Source organism: Nyctereutes procyonoides, unplaced genomic scaffold (genome assembly GCF_905146905.1).
Source record: "Nyctereutes procyonoides isolate TBG_1078 unplaced genomic scaffold, NYPRO_anot_genome, whole genome shotgun sequence".
Taxonomy (NCBI): Eukaryota; Metazoa; Chordata; class Mammalia; order Carnivora; family Canidae; genus Nyctereutes; species Nyctereutes procyonoides.
The window spans coordinates 72,932,621-72,958,132 of NW_026575140.1; the positions used below are offsets into that span (position 1 = coordinate 72,932,621).

General features: G+C 37.9%; 1 protein-coding gene and 1 pseudogene across 5 annotated transcripts in view; one reads left to right on the forward strand and one right to left on the reverse strand.

Moving 5' to 3' along the window:
- SIK3 (SIK family kinase 3) overlaps positions 1-25,512 on the reverse strand; it is a 242,451-nt gene that overhangs the window by 57,266 nt on the left and 159,673 nt on the right. For all 5 annotated transcript variants that reach the window (XM_055307174.1, XM_055307171.1, XM_055307172.1 and 2 more), the window contains exon 4: positions 20,128-20,289. In XM_055307174.1, coding sequence (XP_055163149.1) covers positions 20,128-20,289 — 162 coding nt within the window. The remainder of the gene's footprint in view (positions 1-20,127; positions 20,290-25,512) is intronic.
- Positions 18,554-18,653, forward strand: LOC129497963 (U6 spliceosomal RNA; annotated as a pseudogene).

Genomic DNA, 25,512 nt, shown 5'->3' on the forward strand with positions numbered 1-25,512 from the left:
GCCCCTAATGCCAGCCTGGATGCCCTCAAAGCCCACACCCACACTATATTTTCAGCATCTTGTGTATGTTTATATTGAGATAAATGTACACCCATAACTATTTTTACATTTCCAAATTCCTTAGTTATTACATTGTTTTTCATTTTATTCTTCACTCTCAACCCTTTAACTCTGCTTATGTAATTCCCAAAGTCATACAATGCTTGAGGCATACTGCATGTTTCTTTAAAAACAGTACACTGGAAAGAAGTTACATATCACTGAGAAAAGGCTGGATTTTTCAATACATGGCACAGGAACAGCTGGTTTTCCATACAAAAAAAAAATTAAATAGGACACCTTCCTCACATTATATGCTCAAATCAGTTCCAGGTGGATCACAGACTCAGTGCAAAAGGTAAAACTACTACAGTGTTATAAAATAATAAAGGTGAATATCTTTATAGCCTCGGGCGATGGAAGGATTTTTTTTTTTAAGATTTTATTTATTTATTCACGAGAGACAGAGACAGAGAGAGAGAAAGAGAGAGAGAGAAAGGCAGAGGCACAGGCAGAGGGAGAAGCAGGTTCCATGCAGGGAGCCCGATGTGGGAGTCGATCCCAGTTCTCCAGGATCACGCCCTAGGCTGGAGGCAGCACTAAACCGCTGAGCCACCCAGGCTGCCCTGGAAGGATTTCTTAAACAAGAAACAAAAAGTACTCATCATAAAGGAAAAAGTGGTAAATTTGGTTACATAAAAATTATACTAAAATATCTATTCATTGAAAGACGTTTTAAAAAGAGTAAAATGAGAAGGGCGCCTTGGTGGCTCAGTTTGTTGAGCGTCTGACTCCTGGTTTTGGTTCAGGTCGTGATCTCAGGTCACGAGATCACGTGACCCTTAGGATCTCAGGGTCCTAAGATCGAGTCCTGCATCAGGCTCCATGTTCAACGCAGAGTCTGCCCGGGATTTTCTCTCCTTCTCCCTCTCCCTCTGCCCCTTTCCCCACTTGTGCACTCACACTCTCTCTCAAATAAATAAATAAAATCTTAACAAAAAAGAGTAAAATGAAAAAAAAAATAAAAAAAGAGTAAAATGAGAAGCCACAAAATGAAAGAAAACATTTGTAACACACACAACAAAAGACTCACATCCTTACTAGTGAAACAAAAACGCTATAAATCAGTAAGACAATCCACCAGAAAAATGGGTAGAAGACTTATTTATGCACACATCACAAAAAAGGTCAAACGATGTGGGAAAGAGTTCAACCTTGTTATTAGAGAGAAAAATAAAAACACTAAAACCACACTCACACATTCACTTACACACTCACCAGACTGCAAAACTTGTAAAGTGGAGTAGCAGCCAGCACCGGTGAGGGGGTGCAGGAATGGAAATGCTCAGGCACATGCAACACTGGTTTTGCATTACAAGTAAAAGCTGGAGACAGATACGATATACAACCCAACAACTTTACTCCTCCATTTATACTCTTAAATGTTTAGGAGTAAAACAAGGATAAATGTTTAAGAACATTCAATGCAACTATTGGTAAGAGCTCCAAACTCCAAATATACATCATAGATATGATGGAAAAAATGACTTGTGGTATATTCATCTCATAAAATACAATAAAGAAATAAAAGTGACTAAATCACAGCTATAAAAACATGGATAAATCTTGTAAACACAGTGTCGTGTGAAGTAAGACACAAAATAATATATTTGGTATGATTCCATTCATACATAGTTCAAGAACAAATTATATGAAGGTTGCGCCCACTGCACATTATATCCAATAAATATGGTACCCCAGGAGTAAAACTCCTGAGGGAAGCATTATACAAGTGGAAAACACAAAAATCAAGACAGTGATTGCATTTTAGAGCAAGGATGAGGTTGGGATTGGGAGGCACAGTCTGGGTTGATGAAATGATCTAATTCTTGATCCAAATGGTAATTGCACAGGTATTTGCTTTATAGTACACTTTCATTTAAGTATATGTATATGGCTAATGCACAATTCTGACTATTTATGCATTTCATAATAAACAAGAAAATAATAGAGAAAAAAATGAGAAAATAATAGGACCCTTTTTCTCCCTCACTTCTATTTCCTGCCATCCAGGGCAATTTCACTGGGATCTAAGCTCCATTATCATCAGGGCTCAGAAGAGCAGAGATGAAGCTGTTTTTCTCACCGCTGATTTCTTGCCTCCTAGAACAGTGCTGGGAGGAGACATGGCACTCAGTGTTTTACAAACGATTCACTGATTAATCAAGAACAGAGAGGGAGGGACAAAAAGAGGAAAAGAGAGAAAAGGATAAAAAAGGACATACATGCTTGAGAATTCACAGCAGCTCTTTGTGAACTGTCAAGAGGCCAGGAACTGGGAGCTACTTGCTAAAGCAGAGAACTCACTGAAATTGTTGTTGAAGAAGAGTAAACTATGAAGACTTTATATATAATGATAAAGTTTACAGCTGTAGTCAAATATAACTTAAAAGGAGTAAATATTTTAATGATCTACATAATCACTTCAGAACTGTAGGCGATAAATTTCTGTTATTCATATGCTACCCAGGCTGTGGTATTTTGTTACGGCAGCCAGAATGGACGAAGACACATCACTTATAAATAATTTAAAAATTCATTTTTTTCTATGTTACTGTCTTCCCTAATTTAACAAGAGCTACTAACGAAAAAAAAAAAAACACTGAGGAGATTTAGATCTCCCTTCTTTTCCTTTAATATGTTCAACCTAAGGTAAATGGGCTTAATAAAACTAGCAAACCAAAAAAAAAAAACTTGGATGGCCAGAAGGAACAGAAGGGAAGGGGGGAAAAAAACCCAGATAATAAAACAAATAGACAAAACTGGATAACTGAGAGTTGACATAATTTTGCTGAATATTTCAGTTAATTAATCTTAACTCTCCCCTAACTTTTAAACAAAGAATAGACAGAGCCTAACAATTTCTTTAAAACTACAGTCACTTTGTATTCAGCAATTATCTTTTTTTAGCTTTCTAGAACTAACATCATCCTAAGGAACACTCGAGTATTCCCCCAGCACATGTCAACCTGGGATCAATCTAATTCAGGGACACAAATAAAATAAACTACACTATCATAAGCTCAAGTTTGGCTCACATGGCTCAGGGAGAAGAACACTACCAGACCAGACACTGGTCCAACGTACAGGAAAACACAAAAGAGGGGGCAACTTCAATATAAGTAAAATACAAGAATAAAAAACTTCAGAAATTTAAGGCAAAGAAGAGAATAAAGTCAACATATATTCAAAAAGTTAAGTATATACACTCTGTGGTTTCAAAGTGCACTTATGACATTGAAGAAAGGACTGAAGCCCTATGAAGAATTTCTGTGCTCCATTTTTTTCAAGTGCACATAAAACATTGACCAGGACAGATCCCATGTTAGGCCACAAAACAAGTCTCAATAAATTTAAGAAGACTGAAATCATATCAAACATCTTTTCCAATCACAAGAGTATAAAAGCAGAAATCAATTACAAGAGAAGAACCAGAAGAAACAAAAATACATGGAGGCAAAAAACATGCTCCTGAACAGCCAATGGGTCAACAAAGAAATCAAAGGGGAAATAAAACAATGCTCGGAGACAAATGAAAATGGAAACACATGGGATCAAAATCTTTAGGACACACCAAAAGGACTTATGAGAGGAAATTTTAGAGAGATACAGGCCTAACTCAAGAATCAAGAAAAATCTCAAGTAAACAGTCTAACTTTATACCTAAAAGAATAAGAACACACAAAACCCAATTTAGTAGAAGGAAGGAAATAACAAAGATCACAGCAGAAATAAATGAAATAGAGACAAAAAATATATAGAAAAGATCAATGAAAATAAGAGCTGCTTCTTTGAAAAGATAAAATTGATGAAACTTTAGACAGACAAATCAAGAAAAAGAAGACTCAATTTCAGAAATGAAAGAGAAGTAACCACCAACACCACAGAAATACAAGCTTAAAAGAGACTACTACAAAAAAATTACATGCAAACAAATTAGACAACCTATAATAAATGAATAAATTAGTAGAAACATACAATCTTCCAAGAATGAGCCAGGAAGAAATGAAAACATATGAGGAGATCAACTACTAGTAACTAAATTGAATCAGTAATCAAAAACTCTCAATAAACAAAAAGTCCAGGACCAGATGGCTTCACAGATGAATTCTACAAAACATTTAAAGAAAAGTTAATACCTATTCTTCTCAAAGGTTTCATAAAATAGCAGAGGAAGGAATGCTTCTGAATTCATTCTATCAGCATCACCTTGATACCAAAACCAGAAAGTGACACTACAAAATAAGAAAACTACAGGCCAATGTACCTGATGAACATAGATGCAAAAATTCTCAACAAAATATTAGCAAAATGTATTGAAAAATACATTAAAAGGATCGTTCACCATAATCTAGTGGGATTCATCCCAGGGATGCAAGGATAGTTTAATATATACAAATCAACCAACACTATATACGACATTAACAAACTGTAGGTTAAAAAATCCTACGATCATCTTAATAGGTACAGAAAAAGAACTGGATGAAAGTCAACATCCATTCATTATAAAACTCTCAACAAACCCAGTATAGAAGGAGTATATCTTAATATAATAAAGGGTATCTAGAACTAATCCACAGCTAACATCATATTCAATAGTGATAAGCTGAACGCTTTTCTTCTAAGATCAGGAATGTCACAAGGATGCCCACTCTCACCACTTTTATTCATCAAAGTACTGAAAATCCTAACCACAGCAACCAGACAAGAAAAAGTAATAAGAGGTATTCAAATTGGTAAGGAATAAGTAAAACTGGTGCTATTTGGATAACATGATACTCTAAATAGAAAACCCTAAAGACTCCACTAAACTATTAGAATTAATAAATGAATTCAGGAAAGCTGCAGGATACAAAATAAACATAGAGAAATCCATTGTGTTTCTCTACACTAATAATAGCAGAAAGAGAAAATAAGAAAACAGTCCCATATACAGTTGCATCAAACAGAATAAAATACCTAGGAACAAATTTAACTGAGATGGAACTTCTGTACTCTGAAAACTGTAAGACATTAATGAAAGAAATAGAAGAAGACAAAAATAAATGGAAAGATACATCATGCTAATTGGCTGAAAGAATTAATATTGTTAAAATGCCCATACTACCCAAGCAATCTACAGATTCAGTATAATCCCTGTCAAAATATCAATAGGATTTTTCATAGAACTAGAACAAAAAAAAATCCTAAAATTTGTATGGAACCACAAAAGACCCTGAACAGTCAAAGCAATCTTGAGAAAGAAGAACAAAGCTGGAGGTATCACAATCCCAGATATCAAACTATATTACAAAGCTATAGTAATCAAACCGTATGGTACTGGAATCAAAAACCCCTATAAAGATGAATAGAACAGAGAAGATAGTCCAGAAATAAGCCCATACTTCTATGGTCAATTAACCTATGATAAAGAAAGCAAGAATATACAATGAGGAAAAGACCATCTCTTCAATAAATGATGCTAGGGAAACTGAACAGCTACCTGTAAAAGAATGAAACTGGACCACTTTCTTACACCATGCACACACACACAAAAACCCTCAAAATGGATTAAATAAAGACCTATCTATAAGATCTGAAACCATAAAACTCCTAAAAGAAGACACAAGCAGTAAACTAAAGGACAATAGCCTTAATAAAATTTTCATGGATATGTCTCCCCAAGCAAAGAAACAAAAGCAAAAGGGACCATATCAAACATAAAGACTTTTGCAGAGTGAAGGAAACCATCAACAAAACGAAAAGGCAACCTACCAAATAGGAAAAGACATTGACAAAGTGATGTCCAATAAGGGATTAATATCCAAAATGGACAATGAATTCTACAACTCAACACCAAAAACCCCCAAATAATCCTATTAAAAATGGACAGGAGCCTAAATAGGCACTTTCTACAAAAAAGATATACAGATGGCTAACAGACACATGAAAAGATGTCAAACATCATTAACCATCAGGGAAATGCATATCAAAACCACAATATCATCTTTCACCAGTCAGATACAACAAGTATTGGCAAGAATGTGGAGAAAAGGGAGCTCTTATGCAGTGTTTGAGGGAATGTAAATCAGTACAGCCAACTCTGGAAAACAGTATGGAGGCTTCTCAAAAAACCAAAAATAGAAAAACCATACAATCTAGTAATGCCACTTCTGGGTATTTACACAAAGAAAACAAAAACACTGATTGAAAAAGATATAGGCACCCCTGTGTTTACTGCAGCATTATTTACAATAGCCAAAATATGGAAACAGCCCAAGTCTCCATCAATGGATGAATGGATAAAGAAGATGTGGTGTGTGTGTGTGTGTGCACACGTGCGCGCGCACACACACACACAGTGGAATATTATTCAGCCATAAAAAAGAATGAAATCTTGCCATTCGTGACAACATGGATGGACCCAGAGGGTATTATGCTAAGTGAAATAAGTCAAATAGGAAAAAGGTACATGATTTCACTCATAGGTGGAATCTAAAACACAAAACAAACAAATGAACAAACAACAACAAAATGAGAAACATACCCATGAATGTGAAGAACTGGGGAGGGAGGAGAGGAAGGGTTGAAGTAGGTGAAGGGGACTAAGAGTTACAAACTTCCAATTTAAGATAGATAAATTATAGGAATGAAAAGTACAGCATAGGGAATACAGTCACTGAGATTATAACACTGTATGGTCACATTAAGTAACTACATGCATCGTGGTGAACATTTTGTAATAGTTTCAGAAAATTCTCAGGTACAAAGATGCCCGTAAAGATACTTTATATCCCTGACTGTTTATTGGCAATGGGAAAGACTTATGCTCTACAGATTCAACATTACAATGATGAATATTCTGAAGAGTTACAGAAGAAAACAGCAGCAGAAACTGGTTAAGATGGATACTCACACCCACACAACAGAAGCCATATGGGCGGAGCTGTTCTCTTCATGTGGCCTATGGCCATTTATTTCTCCACTCACAAGTGGCTCCTAACGTAATTTGTTAAGTCTCTTTCCAACCCCCAACACCCTGGTTGGTTAGCATTTGTCTGCAGGCTGAAATGGTATCTTATATCCCCCTTCTCATAATACAGAGCAGCAGACTTTAATTTGAACCATATGTCTGTCTTCTAGGGATGGTTTAAATACCAGAGCTTTACTGTCAATTTTGAGACGTGAAATTCTTTGTTCTGGGCAAGATCAGGAGCCCGGAGCTCTATAGGATAGTGATACTGTCTCCCTAAAAGTAAGTATATCATCAACAGAGTATGTCTATGTGGTTAAGGGGAAACAGGAAAGAACAAGTGGCACTAATTTAAAACTCAGGATGACTGCAACAGGAAATTTTCTTATTCGGTCCACCACTTCAGAGCAATGCCCTTGACTTCTTTTTTGGCTGACCAAGGAGCAATGCAAAGCAGATGTAAACATATGAGGCACAGCCCACAGCTGGTTCCAATGTTCACCATGTCTGTTAAGGTAACACAGTGCAGCTAAAATTGACAGCCAACTCCCCCAAGAGTGACTTGTCCTTCCCTTCCTTGCTGTTATAAGTAAACAGCTCAGAAGGAAGGGGCAGAGGAACAAAGTAGAACAGGAAAATGTTTATTTATGCTAAATAAACAACCTCACTAGAAGACATGGTGACAAGATTCTTCACGTTTTAAAACCTGAAAGCTTCTGAGGACTCATAACCCTAATTCCGCACTTGCAATTACAAAGACTAAGGACAGAAATAATTCTGGCCCTTGATTAATTTTCCAGTAGACTCAGGGCATGAGAGGGGTGGAGGAGACAAGCTGTCAGGTATTCTCGCTAGAAATGACTCAAAGAACCAAAGACCAACATTCCAGAAAGAACAGTACATAAACAGGATTTAGACTGTTATATGGGCTGTAAAATGGAACATGACACTGATAAGGAACCAATCTTGCTTTTCCTATACAATGCTACTAGCCTAGAAATCATGTGACCCAAAAGTGTTACTTGGAATTCTGCAAGACAAGAGGCAATTGTGTGAATCTCAGAATTACGGTAGTGAAGAAGGCTGAGCTTCGAAGTTCCCAGGAGTCACAATATTAGTTCACTCTTAAAAATGGGTCTTGGGAAGTCCTCAGCGTTTAGCAATCACTCCAACCCCTGGCTGAACTTCCTGACTAGGAGCTAATAGAGAAGTAATGCCAAAAACTACTGACTCACAGCTTGAGCATTTATACACAAGAGAAATTCCTTTACAGGGGGGAAAAGAATCAAGTAATCAGCTCTTTTTTGGTGGTAGGAGGGGGATATTTGGTTTAGTTCAAGAAACTAGGGCAGGTCAGAATTAGATCAGGGGAGAGGGTACTATGCATGAGATAGAAACATTGTATCTACTTTCCAGAAAATGTATTAGAGAAGCAGTGCAGTGCCATTTTGTTGCAGGTGCTATTATATCATATACAGGACTGCCCCATATCTGTCACTTAATCTTACGAATCTTCTGATCCTCCCCAGCTTCCTAGCACTATATATTTATATAGCCTAATACTATCTTTGTGGAAGATGAAAGCTTAAAAATAAAAATGCTGGGCCAGCATTACACTGGCATTTTCAGTGAATGACTTACAAATTTTCTCCCAAAGCTTTAAAATACCTTAGCAGTTAGGATCACTGAACTCAGCTATTTTTGAATGAGGTAATAAACCAAACCCTTTTGCTCTATTATAGATAGCACTACCCCAACCCTTCTCTCTCTCTCTCACACACACACAAAAACCCTCTCCTCGACATAGGATTTTTCATCAAGCTCAGTACTGAATAGACATATAAAGGAAAGAGCTATAATGAGACACTTTCTGTAAGACCTGTAAACAATATTCATTGGAATTCTTGACTACATCCAATACATACTATTACAGTCATAAAGTCCTATCACTAGAACAGTGAAAGTCCAATCCTTCAATCAGGTAAGTTTCCAATATTGACAGGTGAGCATTCTATACAAAATTTTAGTGTGCCTTTTATGAAGAATGATGAATCAAAGTTCCCTTAAACACTCAACAGACACTAAAAATATCAAATGGAAATATAGTATATAGGTATAGTAATAATGTTTCCCAAATTAAAAATTAAGACGTATGGTCTAATAAGTAGAAGCCTACTTTTGGAGAAAAGATGTAACTATCACAGAAGTTCTAAGGTGTCCCCAAGAAATTAAAAACAGGTAAGAATATACCCTCTTAAATTAAAGCTAACAGGATAAACATAACTTATTTGAGAGCAAACACCTGAAAAATAAATAACCTGTCTAAAAGGTAATGTGCAAATACGGTAACCGGAGTAGGGTATTCCCCAAGTTTTTGAGGGACCACTAATGAGTTCTTGGCCTAAGATGAACAAAACACACATAGTCCTTGGCCTCATGAAACAGTCCTGTGAGGGAGACACACAACACAATTACACATCTAACTGTATAATTATAAACCAGGGAGTGAGTTTCGGGGAAAGTTCAGGCACAAATGGCATATAATAGAGAAGAGAGGCCTTCCTGAAAAAGAGTCTATCAAGAGTTCAGAATCTCACAATTTGATGAAACAAAACAAAATAAAACAAAACAAAACACCCAAACCCCATCTACAAAGTTATGTTTGGACGGTAACCTATTTAACCATACAAATATCCAGTGTTTTCCAACTTTTTTGACTAACAAACTCCTTTCAAAGGAATATACTACCTTAAAAAAGAATTTAAAAGAAAATTAGGAAAAGGAAAGAAATGTAAAAACTAATTTTGTCACTTTTGTATAACATGATAAAGTAACTTTAAAGTATCTCATTCTACATTAGTACATTATTAAAATCTGATTTAAAAGTTCATTATAAAAAAATAAAATAAAAGTTCATTTTATGTAATATTTATATTTACCAAAAAATCATCAACAAAATGAAAAGGTAACCTACTGAGTGGGAGAAAATATTTTAAATCACATATCTGATAATATATATGATATATGTGTGTGTGTGTATATATATATATAAAGAACCCATACAATTCAATAGCAAACATAACAAAAAACAATAAACTAAAAAACCAAGTAGAAGATCTGAAAAAACATTCTTCCAAAGAAGACATACAGTTGGCCAACAGGTATATGAAAACATGCTCACCATCAGCAATCATCAGGGAAATGCAAATCCAAACCACAATGAGATATCACTACACTCTTGTTAGAATGGCTAATATCAAAAAGACAAGAAATAACAGGTGTTGGTGAGGATGTAGAGAAAAGGGAGCCTGGGTGCATTATTGGTGAGAATATAAATTGGTGCAGCCACTGTAGAAAACAGTATGGAGGTTCCTCAGAAGATTAAAAATTGAACTACCATAAGATCCACAGCAAATCTACTTCTTGGTATTCAATTGAAAAAATGAAAACACTAATTCCAAAAGCTGTATGTTCCCCCATGTTCACTGCACCGTTATTTTCAGTAGCAAAGTAAACAATATAAGTGTCTGTCGATGGATGCATAAATAAGGAACACCCAGTGTGTGTGCATGCAATGGACTATTACTCAGCCATTAAATTAAAAAAAAAAAAGAATGAAATCTTGCCACTAGAGAGTATTATGCTAAGTGAAATACATCAGATGGAGAAAGATGAATACCTTATGATTTCACTTATATGTGGACTCTTTAAAAAACAACAACAAGCTCATAGATATAGAGAAGAGACCGGCGGTTGCCAGAAGCAGTGGCTGGGGGTAGGTGAAATGGGTGAAGGTGGTTAAAAAGTACCAACTTCCATTTATAAAATAAGTCATGAGGGTATAATGTACAGCATGGGGGCTATAGTAAGTAGTATTATGTTGCATATTTGAAAGTTAAGAAAGTACTAGATCTTAAAAGTTTTCATCACAAGAAAAAAAATTTGTAACTACGTAAATGATAGATGTTGGCTTAACCTATTTTTTTTAAGATTTATGTATGTATTTATTCATTAGAGACACACAGAGAGTGGCAGAGACAGAGGTAGAGGGAAAAGCAGGCACCCTGCAGGAGCCTGATGTGGGACTCGAACCCAGAACTCTGGGATCACGCCCTGAGCCGGCTCAAACCCTGAACCACCCAGGTGTCCCAGGCTTAACTTATTGTGGTGATCATTTCACAGTATATAAAAATACTGAATCATTATGTTGTATGCTGAAACTTATACAGTGTTATTGGTCAAGCATACCTGGTTTTTTTTTTTTAATCATTTTATCATTTAAGAAAACAACTTCCCATTTTGTAAGTGACTCACTAATTTATTTAAATTAAAAGTGCTAATTTATTTTTTATTTAAATTCAATTAGCCAACATATAGTAGTACATCATTAGTTTGAGATGCAGAGTTCAATAATTCATCAGTTGCAAAGAACAACCAGTGTTCATCACACATGTGTCCTCCTGAATGCTCATCACCCAGTTACCCCACTCACCTCCTGTCTAGCAACCTTTGTTTCCTATTGTTAAGAGTCTCTCATGGTTTGTCTCCCTCTCTAATTTAAAATTGTTATGTCATATTTAGTTGAGAAGACACATAGATATTGAGATTATAATGCCTGAAATAGCCAAAAACTTTTCATGAGATGGTATTTGAAATACTTACATTTTTGAACCTAAGAACAAACAACAAATATGTTGAATATAAGAAACAGTGTAGAAGATCATAGAAGGAGGGGAAACTGGGAAAAAATCAGAGAGGGAGACAAACCATGAGAAACTCTTAACTCTAGGAAACAAATTGAAGGTTGCTGGGGGCGGGGATGGGGTAACTCGGTGATGGGCATGAAGGAGGGCACGTGATGTGATGAGCACTGGGTGTTATATGCAACTATGGATGGATCACTGACTTCTACCTCTGAAACTAAACTAACGATGTACCACATGTTGGCTAACTGAATTTAAAAAAATAATAAGCTTGTTTATCTGAATAATTTTCATGTTTTTGTTTCAAGCAGTAAAATGGGTAAGCAAGTTTAGACCTTCTGTGCAAAAAAACCATTATGAACATGGACAGTCTTTATTCCCAATAAAGCAAATGGGATATTGGGTGTGTGCATATTTGTGTGTGTGTCTTTGTGTATAAAATTGTGGTTTTTGAAGTCCTAGAAAGATCTTGATGTGCTATATAAGAGCAGTAATCAAATGAAAACAATCCATGAACCGGGTAAAATTTGTCTTGAAGCACTGTTACATTACCATTATTTTTATTAACCTAATTTTTACATCCATGTTCCTTATGCTTTCTAGTGTCCAATAGTTCATTAGAGATGTGAATTTAACAAAATAGGAAGAAAAACTGCATACTGGTCAAAACTACTATGGTAACAACGGCTTCACCTAAGCAGTAAATGGAATGTTTTGAGTTACAAGCATGTTCACATTAGCTGCCTGCTAACAGGTGGGTTCACTTGACTTACTCTCAGAGGCTCTCAAACTATTCCGTTTAAGGAGGGGGGAGGGAGATGCTTGAATCATTACTTGATTTACTGACCTCTGATTATCCTCCAACCAAATGATTTGCAATTAACAAAAGTTTGTGTAAAAGGAACCTATAGTTGGGGAAGAAATTCTTTATTATCAAGTTTCTTGAACTAGTGTATGTTTATATGTCCCCAGGCATAATGCTGCAGGGTGCCAAGAGTTATGTGAAAGTGAAGGCTAAAGAAAACACATATTCCTGGAACATTAATTTTTTTCTATGTTAAATAAAGTTGAATAATTTTAATGTTAAAACAAATGTAATATGACATTGAGGAGAACACAAAATGTGCATGAATTTAAAAATAAAGCATGTGATCTAAAAACTGAACCATTCCAGACTAGCCAAACTATCCCACACTTGCCCCCTGCCCTGTGTTGAGTTCATCACCCTCCAAGTTAGGGAAACCACAGTGGGAGAATTTGAGAAGCAATGCTTCTGTACGTGTCACATAGCTCTTGTGAGTGAGGCCCTGTAAATAGAAAATAGAACATTTTCTTGATCTTAGCAGGATGCAGTCACTTTTCAAGATCATTAAGACCTCACTTATAACCTAGAACCATGACTAAGGAAAATCTGCTCATTTTAACTCTAGAATTTTTTCATACTGTGTGTACCAAAAACACCTTCCCAATGAAGATGCTTTCATTTCTTGTTGTTAAAGCCCCAGTCTTAGGGACAGGATGCAGAAGAGAGAATTTCCAAAGTGTATTTTCCCAAGGGTCAACATACATAAAAGTTGTTAGCACCTTCTAGTTGTGGGTCAGACACTGAGACACTGGGATTCCCAGGCTGTGCGATGACATGATTTCAGGAAAGTCACATGGCCTCTCTGGGTCTCAACTCATTACCTGTCAACCAGGGAGGTGCACTGACAGATAACCTAAATACAGGTGTTATGATCAGGACATAAGATTTGTGACTGATGTGATGAAATCCATAACCCCCTTCTGTGGGCTGTCAGGGACATTCTCAGCTACCACACTGGGGGAGGGTTCTCAGAAAGCCAAAGTTCACCACCTTTTTTCCCCTCAATAATCGTTTCTCAGCATATTCCTACTGAAGGTGAAAGGTCATTGGACCTGTAGAATGCTTTAGTTTCTCACTTTCAAAAAATGAACTAGTCTAGATCTCACTGCATTAAGGTGAAAAATTTCCACAGTACCTTAGATCCATGCACTCTGGAAATTCTTTCCAAAACACTGGCTTTGCTGTAGTTGTACTTCAGATCTCTGCTGTCGCCTGACTGCCAACTAAAACAATAACACCGGAGTGGAAACTATCTCATGGAGGCCATTCTGGGAGTCGACATTTACAGAGAAAAGTTTCCAACTTCCTTAGGTTTAAAAAAAAGTTTCCACAATTTTCAAAACATTCTCATAACGTCTGAGTATTTCAGATAAGTTTGCTTCAGGGAGTAAGCCAGCTACGTTTTGGTCTTTTCTTAGGCAGTCTTTTATAAACATAGACATTTTTCTACTTAATCTTTGGGGACAAGAATTAAATTTGCTTTCAAATAGAAATAAGACAACACCATTTTCCTTGATAGCTCAATATACTCCATCAATAAGAAAATCCGATTTCTCAATTTCTACATGTATCTTTGGCAATTCCCTCATCCCAGCCCAGATATTTTATTGGTTAAAACCCCCAGACACCCTTCATTTGCTCTCTCTTATATTTGGTGCCCTCGTCTTCCTTTTCAAATCTACAACCAATACCTTTATGTAGGATTTTACCATTTTGCAGCCTCTTCACTGACCTCCTATTTCCTCTCCTGTGCTTCCTCCTGCTCCCATCTTTTTTTCCTTATCCATCCTGAATTTGACTTATCAAGGCTGGTATTCAAACAATTTCACAGTCTACTATAAATAAACAGCTCTCTCTCCCACCTTCTCAGGCACGACTCCCCTGTTTGAACCTTCCCTCCAGCCAAGCCACTTTATATTTTCTGCAACTATGCCACGCGTATTCTACTGCTGCCCATACTTCTCCAACTCAGCTTCCCACTGCAACCAAAATAAAATCCCAAATCCTCACATCGTGCATAAAGCTCTGCATGAACTGGCCCCTGCCAATTCTCTTACCCCATCTCCTTCCAGATTCCCCTTTAGTTATTAACTCCAGTCGTGTCAACTTTTCTCCTACCCTGTCAAATACATTAAATTTACCTCTCTCAGGCCTTTTCATTGCCCTTCCTTCAGCCTGAAAGGTTTGGACTATCCTGGTTAAAAGCATTCTCTCTCCCACAAGTCATTCTAGCACATTTTCGATTTTATGAGGGCTTATTTGTTTATGTGTTCACTATATATCTCCCCCACTGGAGTGTTAGTACCAGGGGACTTTTTACAACTTCATCTGCCACTATATGCCCAGTACATGGATCAGGGCCCACACATAGCAGGTGCTTTATTAACATTTGCTGACTGACGAATCCTACTAGAATTCTCTCCTCTACACCTACACCTTAAAGAATTTGATTCACCCTTTAGACTCACCTCAAATGCTGTGTCCTGAATATGAATAGGGCATTTATGCCCTCATCACCACTGTCTATAGTTCAGATCAACAAAGTTCTGAGCACCTACTATACAACAGGCATGTGCTCCGCCATGGGGATGAAACAACAAACAGGATACACTTACAGTCCCTGTGGCATTTACAATTTAATGGAACATTACAAACTAAAGTGATTTCCTCATCCTATGAACTTCTGTCATAATTAAACTATATAATTAAGGTGATAATGAATCATGGTGTGCCTTGTAACATCTCTTCTATTGTATCAAAGTATAATTTGGTCACTTTGAACACACTGTCACCCAGTGATGGAGGCTATCTGCTGAAGAGAGCCATGATGTGCCTCCCCCACTCTTCGTTTGCTCCTCTGTGGATCCTCACATGTCTGAGGCACAAAAAAGTGAAGGGTTAGAGGCCAAGAATCCTATTCTTTCTTGGTGCCAAACTCTACGTGAAAAGGATTTGCACGAGTGCTCTTTACAAGGAATTCAAAGTTTTGGAAAGTTGAAGATGTGTCTTTTGGAACCTCTAATGTTTTCTAAATAAACCATATTGCATGCCAAATATGATGACATTAAATAATATATGTGAAAATGCTTTGTAAAGTGATATATATATATATACATACACACACACACACATACACACATATACATACAACACACATACACACATCAAGTGTAATTCTGGTGCTATTTAACTTTCCAAAAGTGTAAGCATTTGCTGCCCAAACAGACTATAATTCTTTCAGGCAGGAGTCATGTCTTATACTTCCTTTCTCTCTCCCAGACACTTGAGCAAAGAGCCTTTGTTAATAACAGATACATTTCCAGATGACCACTACACATTTTCAGTTCTAGACTGGGTAACTTTGCCTTTCAGAAATAAAGTTTTTTGTTCTGAAAACCATCAATGTTTCTTCTGGGTCACTAATAACAGAAACATCTTTTAAAGGATTCTAGAGAAGACGAGTTTGCTATTGCCGTTCTAAAACCAGAAGGAAAACAGAGTTATTCATCTGGGCTTCATTCGCTTTAGAAATAGCACTGGAACAAAAATTCAGAGATAAGAATTTAAGCATGAAAACTCTTACTTAAACCACTGCATTTTTAAATATCTGCAACTGAAATGTACCTGTCATGTCCAAGGAACACATATTCCCTTGAGGAAGGCTAGCATAGGCTTTTCTAATAGCTAGATTTTTATAATATCAAGGGTTAGATGTAAATTGCCACATTAATTCATATAAAAAAGTATATAAGTCAACATAAACACAAACATCCCCAGAACAACTTATTCATCATCTTCTATGTTTGAACAGGATGCATCATCTTTTCATCAAAACCATTTAGGTAAAAACAAAACAAAACAAACCACTGAGGTTAACATTGGCATAAGGAAAACATGAATTCCTTAAATTTCCTAATCTGAATTTTTATTAATCCCATGTTAATTTGACACTGTAACATACGATGATTTTAGAAATGAGGTGCTTAAGACTAAATTATTTTAAGATTGTATTTATTTATTCATGAGAGAGACAGAGAGAGAGAGGCAGAGACACAGACAGGGAGAAGCAGGCTCCATGCAGGGAGCCTGACGTGGGACTTAATTCTGGGTTTCCAGGATCCCACCCTGGGCTAAAGGCAGCGCTTAACCGCTGAGCCACCTGGGCTTCCCAAAGACTAACAATATTTTAAATAAAACAACAAAACTCTTTTCTCTTTCACGTGTTTCTTTCGTGTCTAGTAGTTTCCTTCTTAGTGAGATTTAATAACTCATCAAAAGACCAGAAATTCAGAAATCCTGAAGTTACTTTTAGCTTTTAGAATAAAAAGTTGATTGCATTAATTATCTGACCTTATGCTGTCAGAGCCATCCATTCCACCTCACCAAAATTAGTCATGCGTGGTCGGCTTTAACCTTAAGCGTTTCTCCCACTGGCCTGCTAAGTTCTAGACAACTCGGCAGATGAGAATGTGTCAGAAAGGAAGTTCAGGCAATGATTGAGAAACTGAGGACAGGAGTCCCCCTATCCACAGGGGATACATTCTGAGCCCCTCAATGCATGTCTGAAACTGGGATAGTACCAAACCCTATATGCACTCTGTTTTTACCTATACATACACACCTATGACAAAGTTTAATATATGAATAAGGCACAGTAAGAGATTAACAACAATAATAAAATGGAACAATCATAATAATATACTGTGATTAAAGTTACGTGTATGTGGTCACTCACTCTCAAAATATCTTACTGTACTGTACTCACCCTTCCTCTTCTTGTGGTGATGGGAGGTGATAAAATGCCTATGTGATGAGATGAAGTGAGGGGAATGATGTAGGCATTGTGACATAGTGCTAGCTACTACTGACTTTCTGACCATACGTCAGAAGGAGGATCACCGCTTCTGGACCACAGCTGACCATGGGTAACTGAAACCATGGAAAGCAAAACCATGGGTGATGGTGATGGCGGGGGGTGGGGGCGGCAGAGGAAATGGGAATGACAAGATAATTATAGCATGAAAAAAATAATGTACAAGGAAAGACAATGTTAGATTTTATAGCAGGGCACAAAACTAGAGCAGCTCATTTATTTTATTCTTGGCAAAACAAACAATAAAAATGCAGACTTTGGGTTAATGAACTTAAAAATCTCGCCATATGTGTTAATGCAGAGAGCCCACAGTGGGCTGCCAGCATTCCTACGAGTCTGTAATTACACACAAGCAGGTAGAGACTCTTATTGTGACTACATGGATTTGTTTACTATTAACAAAGAAGAGCATTTAAAAATCTCCTTACCCTGTGTTTGTCAGTGGTGTTTCTAATTTCAATTATCACTGACCCCTGCTTTTACACTTGGTTTCTCAATATAAAGACAAAGAGTCATACTAATCTCTTGTAACTAAATCAAAATGGTTCTAAAGTCAAAATCAAGAACCAGGGAAGCATAAAAAGATTTTTAGCCTTTGGTCAATGAAGGTAGAACACAACTGTAAAAGAAAACGAGGACGTTCTTTTAACTCACTGTCCTAATCAGTAATCCAAAGAACCCTCCAATCACATCTGTGGCAGGCTGTATAAAAGCCCCTCAGAAGACATCCATGTGACTCCATGGAACCTGTGAAGTGTGACCCACATGGCAAAAGGGACTTCTGCAGATGTGACTGGGCAACGGGGAGATCATTCTGGGTTATCCGAGAGGGCTCAATGTAATCACAAGGGTCTTTCTAAGAGGAAAGCAGGAAAATCAGATTAGGAGTGGGAGATGTGACGATGGGAGCATGAGGAAGAGTACTGTGTGGAAAGGACCAGAACCAAGGAGTGCAGTGGCTTCTAGAAGTTGAAACCAGCAAGGATATAGATTCTTCAGAGCCTCCAGGTGGAACTAGTCCTACCAATACCTTGATTTTAGCCCCATAAGGCTCATTTCAGGTGCCTGCTCAGCAGCACACATACTAACATTGGAATGATAGGACTAGCATGACCTCTGGACAAGGATGCCATGTGAATTCGTGAAGTGTTCCATATTTTTCATCATGAGCACTGAGGAATGAATGTACAGGAATGCTGAGTCACTACATTGTGTACCTGCAACTAATATAACATTGTATGTTAACTATACTGGGATTAAAATAACAAATTTAACTACATTAGAAAAAAAGAAAAAAAGACTCATTTCAGATTTCTGACCTTTAGAACTGTAAGACAATAAATTTGTATTGTTTTGAGGCACTATGTTTGTGGTACTTTGTTACAGCGAAAATAGGAAATTAATGCAACATTTTATTATACTTTTAAGGATTGTGAAGCTTAGTAGATGTTATTACCATTAGTTTAAATGAAGCTAGGATGAAAAATTACAGAAGAGGATCTGAAATTACCAGTCTTTCCATACTACCCACTTGTGTGGGAACTACTAGCATCTAGAGGACTTTGGAGAATATAAAGCAGACATAAAGACAAAGGAAAAATGTGATTTTATGTAAGATAAAGAAAGCATCTAATTCCTGTCTACTACATACTGGGCAAATGCAGGACTCAGAGAACTTACAACTTTGTAAAAGTACTGAACAACAGTGCATCCATCAGTCGAACTTAGATAAATAAAGAGTTAAGTGGCATTCCAAGGATGTGAAAGGAGAGCCTGGAAAGACTTATTTCAACTTACTGACACAAAATAGTCAGCAGGATTACCACCCTGAAAGACTACATGTAGGTAACTCTGACCTGTATATAACATATAAAATAAATCTGAACCCTCAACTCCCACTCTTTTAAGGAGGAAAGTCCTTAGAAATGCTTTTCATCTTGACTTTCCAGGCAACTATATCCTAGCTGTCTTTCAGTTTTCTACAGGAGGCCCCTCCCCTTTTTGCCTGTTAGATGGGGGACCCACAATACAATACTGAAAACTAAGAAAACAAAACTGGGTTCTTGTCAGATGTATACTTTCTGTCTGGACTGCAGTCACTTGCTTCTATCAATAGGTGGTGAGCTTGTATTGGTTGGGCAAATGCTTAGAGTTTATTGAAACTGAAGTAGGAATAGAGTGAGGCAGTGAAAAGTGCTTCTTAGGCACCATCAGTGAAATCTGAGGACACAAAGAGGTCGAGTGCCTTTACACCAATGCAAGATCTGCTCCTCCTGAATTCTCACAAAACTACAGCCTTCAGTGATGACATACATCAACTTCCCCAAGTAAGCCTGACAGGTTACACAGGTTCAGCAGTTGTTGTTTCCACTTCATGCTACTTTATTCGTTATTATTTAAAAGAGACTGTCAACCAACATAAGAGAATTTTAAATATCGCCCCTTTCCTCTGTTCTCCCCAGCCTAGTTCCATCTAATATTACATGAAAAATAACATCAGTGTGTTTTGAAGGTTTATCAATCTTCAAGCCACACACAAACAAATCTCTTATTTTCACAATACTTCTTTCTGAATAGATGGGAATAGACAATTCCTTGTTCAAAAACCTTGAGGGATCCTCGATGCACTTCTCACCTGCTATTTTAATATTCAGATTGGCATCCAGAAGCAAATTTTCAGCTTTTAGATCACGATGAACAATGTTCCGACAGTGACAAAAATAGACGGCTGCCACAATCTGTTTGAACTTCCGACGGGCCTCCTTCTCTGCCATTCTGCCATGGGCCACCAGGTGGTCTGCGGTGAAAAAGAGCACAGTCAGTTATGTTGCACACTGGTATCACTTCAAAAGGTGGACTCCGGGAGGGATGCAAGGGGGTCACCAGATGAACAGTTGAAGAAGTGAAACAAGCAAATGGCAACTTGTGGCCCTGATCTGCATCTATAGAAGCCCATTAGCAAGCAGTGCTCAGACTGTTTTCAGCATACATGAGTATGCAGAGGACTGTATATCCTCCACCCTAAGAAAAAAGAGTTCTGAGGGTTATGATGGTTTTTTTTTTGGAGAATCATCACATTCAACACCTCCTCTCTCTTATCTCCATTGCAAGAGATTACAGCAAACATACCCTTGAAGATAAGAATCAGCAATATTTCCTGTGCTAAAGCATGAGTCAAAAAGCAGAGTCACAATAATCAATCATTTTGGGGACGAGAGGAGAGAAGTTAGTCACTGCTAAGGGAGAAAACGACTTTATATAGGAGCCCATCTATGCTAATCTCTCTTCTGCTTTCACAAAGTTTTACAGCTTAACCTAAAAATGTATTTGTTTGGTGATTACACTTGGAATGCATAGAGGATATGCCTCTATCTTTCCATCTGCATTTATGTGCTTTTCAAATATTTCTTAAACTGTTATTATTTTTTGTAGATAACAATAGAAAACAAAAGAGAAGTTTCTACCACTTTCAATGAAATGATTTCACTGGTAATATGACTAACTAAGCTATAGCAAAAGATTTTACATGTGATGAACTTTGTGATACTATAAATCAAGCTATCTTCAATATTTAAAAGTGAACTGAAAAAAAAAAGTGAACTGATTGACCCAGAGCCAATCCTATTAATTACCAATTACCAATATAATTAAATACTTTTTTCTAACATTGCCAGTAGGTTTATACTGAACCAATGAATCCTAAACCCGAGTTCTTCATCTAATTGATAACATATCCAGATCATAACAACTGATGGGATTAGAAATACTGGTGATACAACTTGCCCTACTGAAAACTTCCAATGGTCTCATTAGCACTATCCTTAACCTAACTCATCTAGACGGGACAAGGACACACTTGCCATCACAAGCATCCTGAGATAGTGGGAACATGAAAAATCAGACAATATAAATAAGCATATTACTGTTTATCAATAGTCATCTCAATAATCCTACCCAACTGTTCTGGCACCATGGCGAGCACCGACAGGACCAGTCACATGTATCTTTTCTTCATCACAAAGAGGAAGTCTGAGATAAAACATGTGCACTGGGATCCGTGTGTGGCGCAGCGGTTTAGCGCCTGCCTTTGGCCCAGGGCACGATCCTGGAGACCCGGGATCGAATCCCACGTCAGGCTCCTGGTACATGGAGCCTGCTTCTCCCTCTGCCTGTGTCTCTGCCTCTCTCTCTCTCTCTCTCTCTCTCTGTGTGTGTGTGTGACTGTCATAAATCAATAAAAAAAAATTAAAACATGTGCACTAGTAGTGACCACCAAGATTGAGGGCTTAGGACAAGAAATGGGGGTAAGGTGTAAAGAAGGGGAGCCAAATGACAATCCATCTACACAGCAGATTTTCAAATAATTCAAACTACACTCTGACCACAAAGAGCATAAAACTTTAGCATCAAATACTATAGTAATTTTAAGAATAACGTCTTGTAGATCACTGAAACTATTAAGAAAGACCCTTCAACAGAATTATTGTAATTGTTGGTGTTATCAGTGGCTTCTACCCCAGCTTCTTGAAGCATTTTCCTCAAAAGCTATCCTTTATTACAGCCAAGATGACCAGTGTAGTAGGAAAAAAAAAAGAGAAAATGGGAAGTCTTCATTTAGAAGTTAAAAGGACAAGAACACCACTTTCTACACTTTAGAGGTAGTGATAAACGAGCACGCACTCTGGTGTATTTACGCTTCTGGTGAGATCTGTCAAATGAACTTTAAACACCACCAAGTCCCTAACTAGGGAGAGTCACTTAATATAAGCTGTTAAAGAACTGGACATCCATCAAACATGCAACGCTAGGTTTTATTTTAAGACTCCATCCTCTCTAACAGTACCTGCTCCTTTGACCCCCTATTCCTCTTAACCCAAGGCCTAATTATTCTAATAATATGTTTTAGCTGCTAAACTTTGTCTAATTAAAGGGCTTTGAAGAGACAGCTATTCTTGAGAAACATAAAAATAAACCCTTATGAAGGTTTACCATCAGAAGCTCATTTGGCCAAGCCACCCATTAATTAAAATGCCCAAGAGACATTCGTCTGGCAGTAAATACTAATTACCAGAACACATCAAAGAGCTTCTTAAATACAACAGAATGATTAATTTTGTGATTTCCAAAATAAGTGATTTTCTTTTATTAAAAAAAACAACTATATTTTCTAAGTACTTTGTTTTCCTAAAATGATTGCAAAGTTCTCAAAATTGTTACACAGGCCAGGAGCTAGTGGAATGCAGCCTAGTCCTGTTTTATCTCCACAATGACACACTGGTTGTCCTTGGACAAATTATTTATACTGCCAATATCCCCACCTCTTGAACTGCTAAGCAGAAATAAACCCTGTTCCACGCAATGGCCAAAGAAAGGATAGCATATTTGCAAATAAACTTGTACAATGATTGGGAGTTATCCTATACGATATAACTTTAACTTTCAAGGGCATTTAAAAAGTATTTTTAAAAAGGTCCACTCAGTATCTAAACAGAGAATATTCAAATATGTAGCTAATAGATCCTAAGGTTCTTCAGGATTCAATAGTGCTTGAAGGTAATTATGATATATATCAAATGTCACTGTTACATGGGTCTAATTAAAAGGTATTTGTGAAAGCATCCTGGGTAAAAGAGTTTAAGCTATATAGTATTTTCCCAGAGACACCTATAGTATCCCTATAGTTATGAATATAAAGATATACAAATCACTTTTTTCAAGTGCTGGCTGCTAGCATCAGATCTTTTTTCCTAGTTACTGTGTTTGACGTTTACATTTTCTCGGCTTTGGAGAAGTACAGTACAGGACCACCTTAATGGCTCCCTGCCATTCAGACTTTTTGGCCTCTGCTTTTATTTCTGCCCATCTGATTGCTGCCGCCGCTACCTCCCATCTCTGTTAGTTTGCTTTCAGAGCAAACCTATGGGGGCTAGTGGGTGTGCCAGGAAGCCAGCAGCCTGCAGTGGTTTCCAGTCCCTGCTGAAACCGCCTTTCAGCTGCCCGAGGACAAATGGCTGCTTTATGTTCACGTGTGCCCCATAGGCAGGCAGCAAAAACTCTGCAAGCTCAAATGCGATGTTTAACTTCCAGCAAAGAAACTCAGAGCAGTAGCCCGGCCTGGACCTAACAAAAAGTCACAGCATTTGAATAAATACTGGGGTAATTTCAGAAGACAGATGAAACAAACTGGTTCCAGAACCACTCAGAATTCAGAGTAAGATACATTCTAAATCTTGTCTGGATAAACCTCAGTGGAAAGGCACCCTGAGGAATTGTCTTGCTTCTTCCAGGCAGCTCAGTGAGCTAGTTCTCCTAAATCCTGAGGGCCATACCACCTTGTACCCTTAGTCTTGAACTTCTCACACAGCAGCCAGGATCCCAGGTCCTGGGCCCCAGCCCCCGAGCCCAGATCCTCTCCAGTTACTCATCTGTTGTACCAGCCCCAACCCCTTTCTCTCTTCAATGATGCACTCTTTATCTATTTAGCTGTCCCTCTATCTCTGGGGCAAATGTTAAGTTCCTCTCTATCACAGCTTCATTCTAACCATTTCAGACAAGACAAGGATGAGGTGACTCTCTGCTAAAGGGAGAAAACAAGTCTCCTGTGTCAAGTTTATATCCAAAGGAAGAAGTTGAAGATGACTTTCTGACTTTCCAGTTGCCATAAATCACTTGGCAAGGGACTTCTTTCATCTTTTTTTTTAACTGCTCTTCCTCATGAAGTAGGAAGAAGCTAAGCTAGTGACACAGTGGTGGTGGGGGGATGCATATAGCTCGAGAAGAGAATTCTCAGAAATGGAGGGAATGAATTCCAAAGTGTAAAAGTATGAAGAGCAAGTAAATATATAAAGTTTGCTTCAGAATCCCAACTTGTAATCTTGTCCTAATCTGACTCAGGAAGAAATATCTTGTGGTACATTTTAGAGTCGAACCTTTCAAAGAGCGAAAATACACATAAGGCGGTCTTAACTTCCTTCGACCAGCCTCACTGGAGTGTCAGAGGCACGCCACTAATGGGATGGTGGTGGGGAGCCAACACTTCTTAAAATAAGTCACTCTTCCACTATAAACAGACAGTGTCTCCATTTGTCTGCTGAGTCTATGACTCCAACTGATCCAAAACACTAGCTGAAAATGAATATGCTCTGACAGCAGGTCAAGCAACAGGGCAGAAATTTTTCTTTCTTTTGATAAAGAAATAGCCCAGTCCAGAACGGGGTGGCGGGGAAGCAGCCTGTGTGCTAAGCTTAGGTGGCTACCTGAGAAGACTTCTGCCAATTCCAAGCTAACCACAGCTGGCAGTTCTGTGCTTTGCCACTCACTTCTATCATTTCTTCTCTCTACACCCATGGAAACGACTTCCTGTTTATCAAACAAATGCTTCTTTCCAAAAGAGCCAGGGCGAGGCCAAGAGAACTCAGCTGCCTGGGAGCAGGTTAACAAGAGTGCACTCACTTCAGTGTCATCCTGTCCCTAACCAATGCAGGCCCCAAGCTACCACCCTGCTGGAGGAAGGAGGGGCTGGAGGAAGGAGGGGCTGGAGGAAGGAGGTTCCTTACTTTGTTTTCCTTGCCAAGAATCCAAATACCTCACATCAGCCTTCTTTTCTTGTTGCTGTTTCTCCTTGGTATCTTTTTTTCTTCATGCTTCCAGGCCAAAACCCTTGTTGTCACCCCATTCTCTTTCTCCCACACCCACATCCAACCCATCAGCAGATTTTATTAGCTCTACCTTCAAAACATACCCAGAATTGAATGAGCCCTCACCCCATCTCCAACCCACCTTCATGTCAGCAAACTAGTCCAACAGCCATTATTTCCCTTCTGGAGCACTGTGATATCTCATCAGAATGCTCCTAATACCCTCGATTCTGTCCTTGGAGGCCTATGATCCACTCTCAAAACAACCAGAGCAATAACTTTTTAAAAACTTTATATTTTGAAGTAATTACAAATTCACAGGAAGTTGCAAAGAGAGTACGGGCAGATCCCATGTACCCTCCATCCGCTCTCCCTCAATGGGC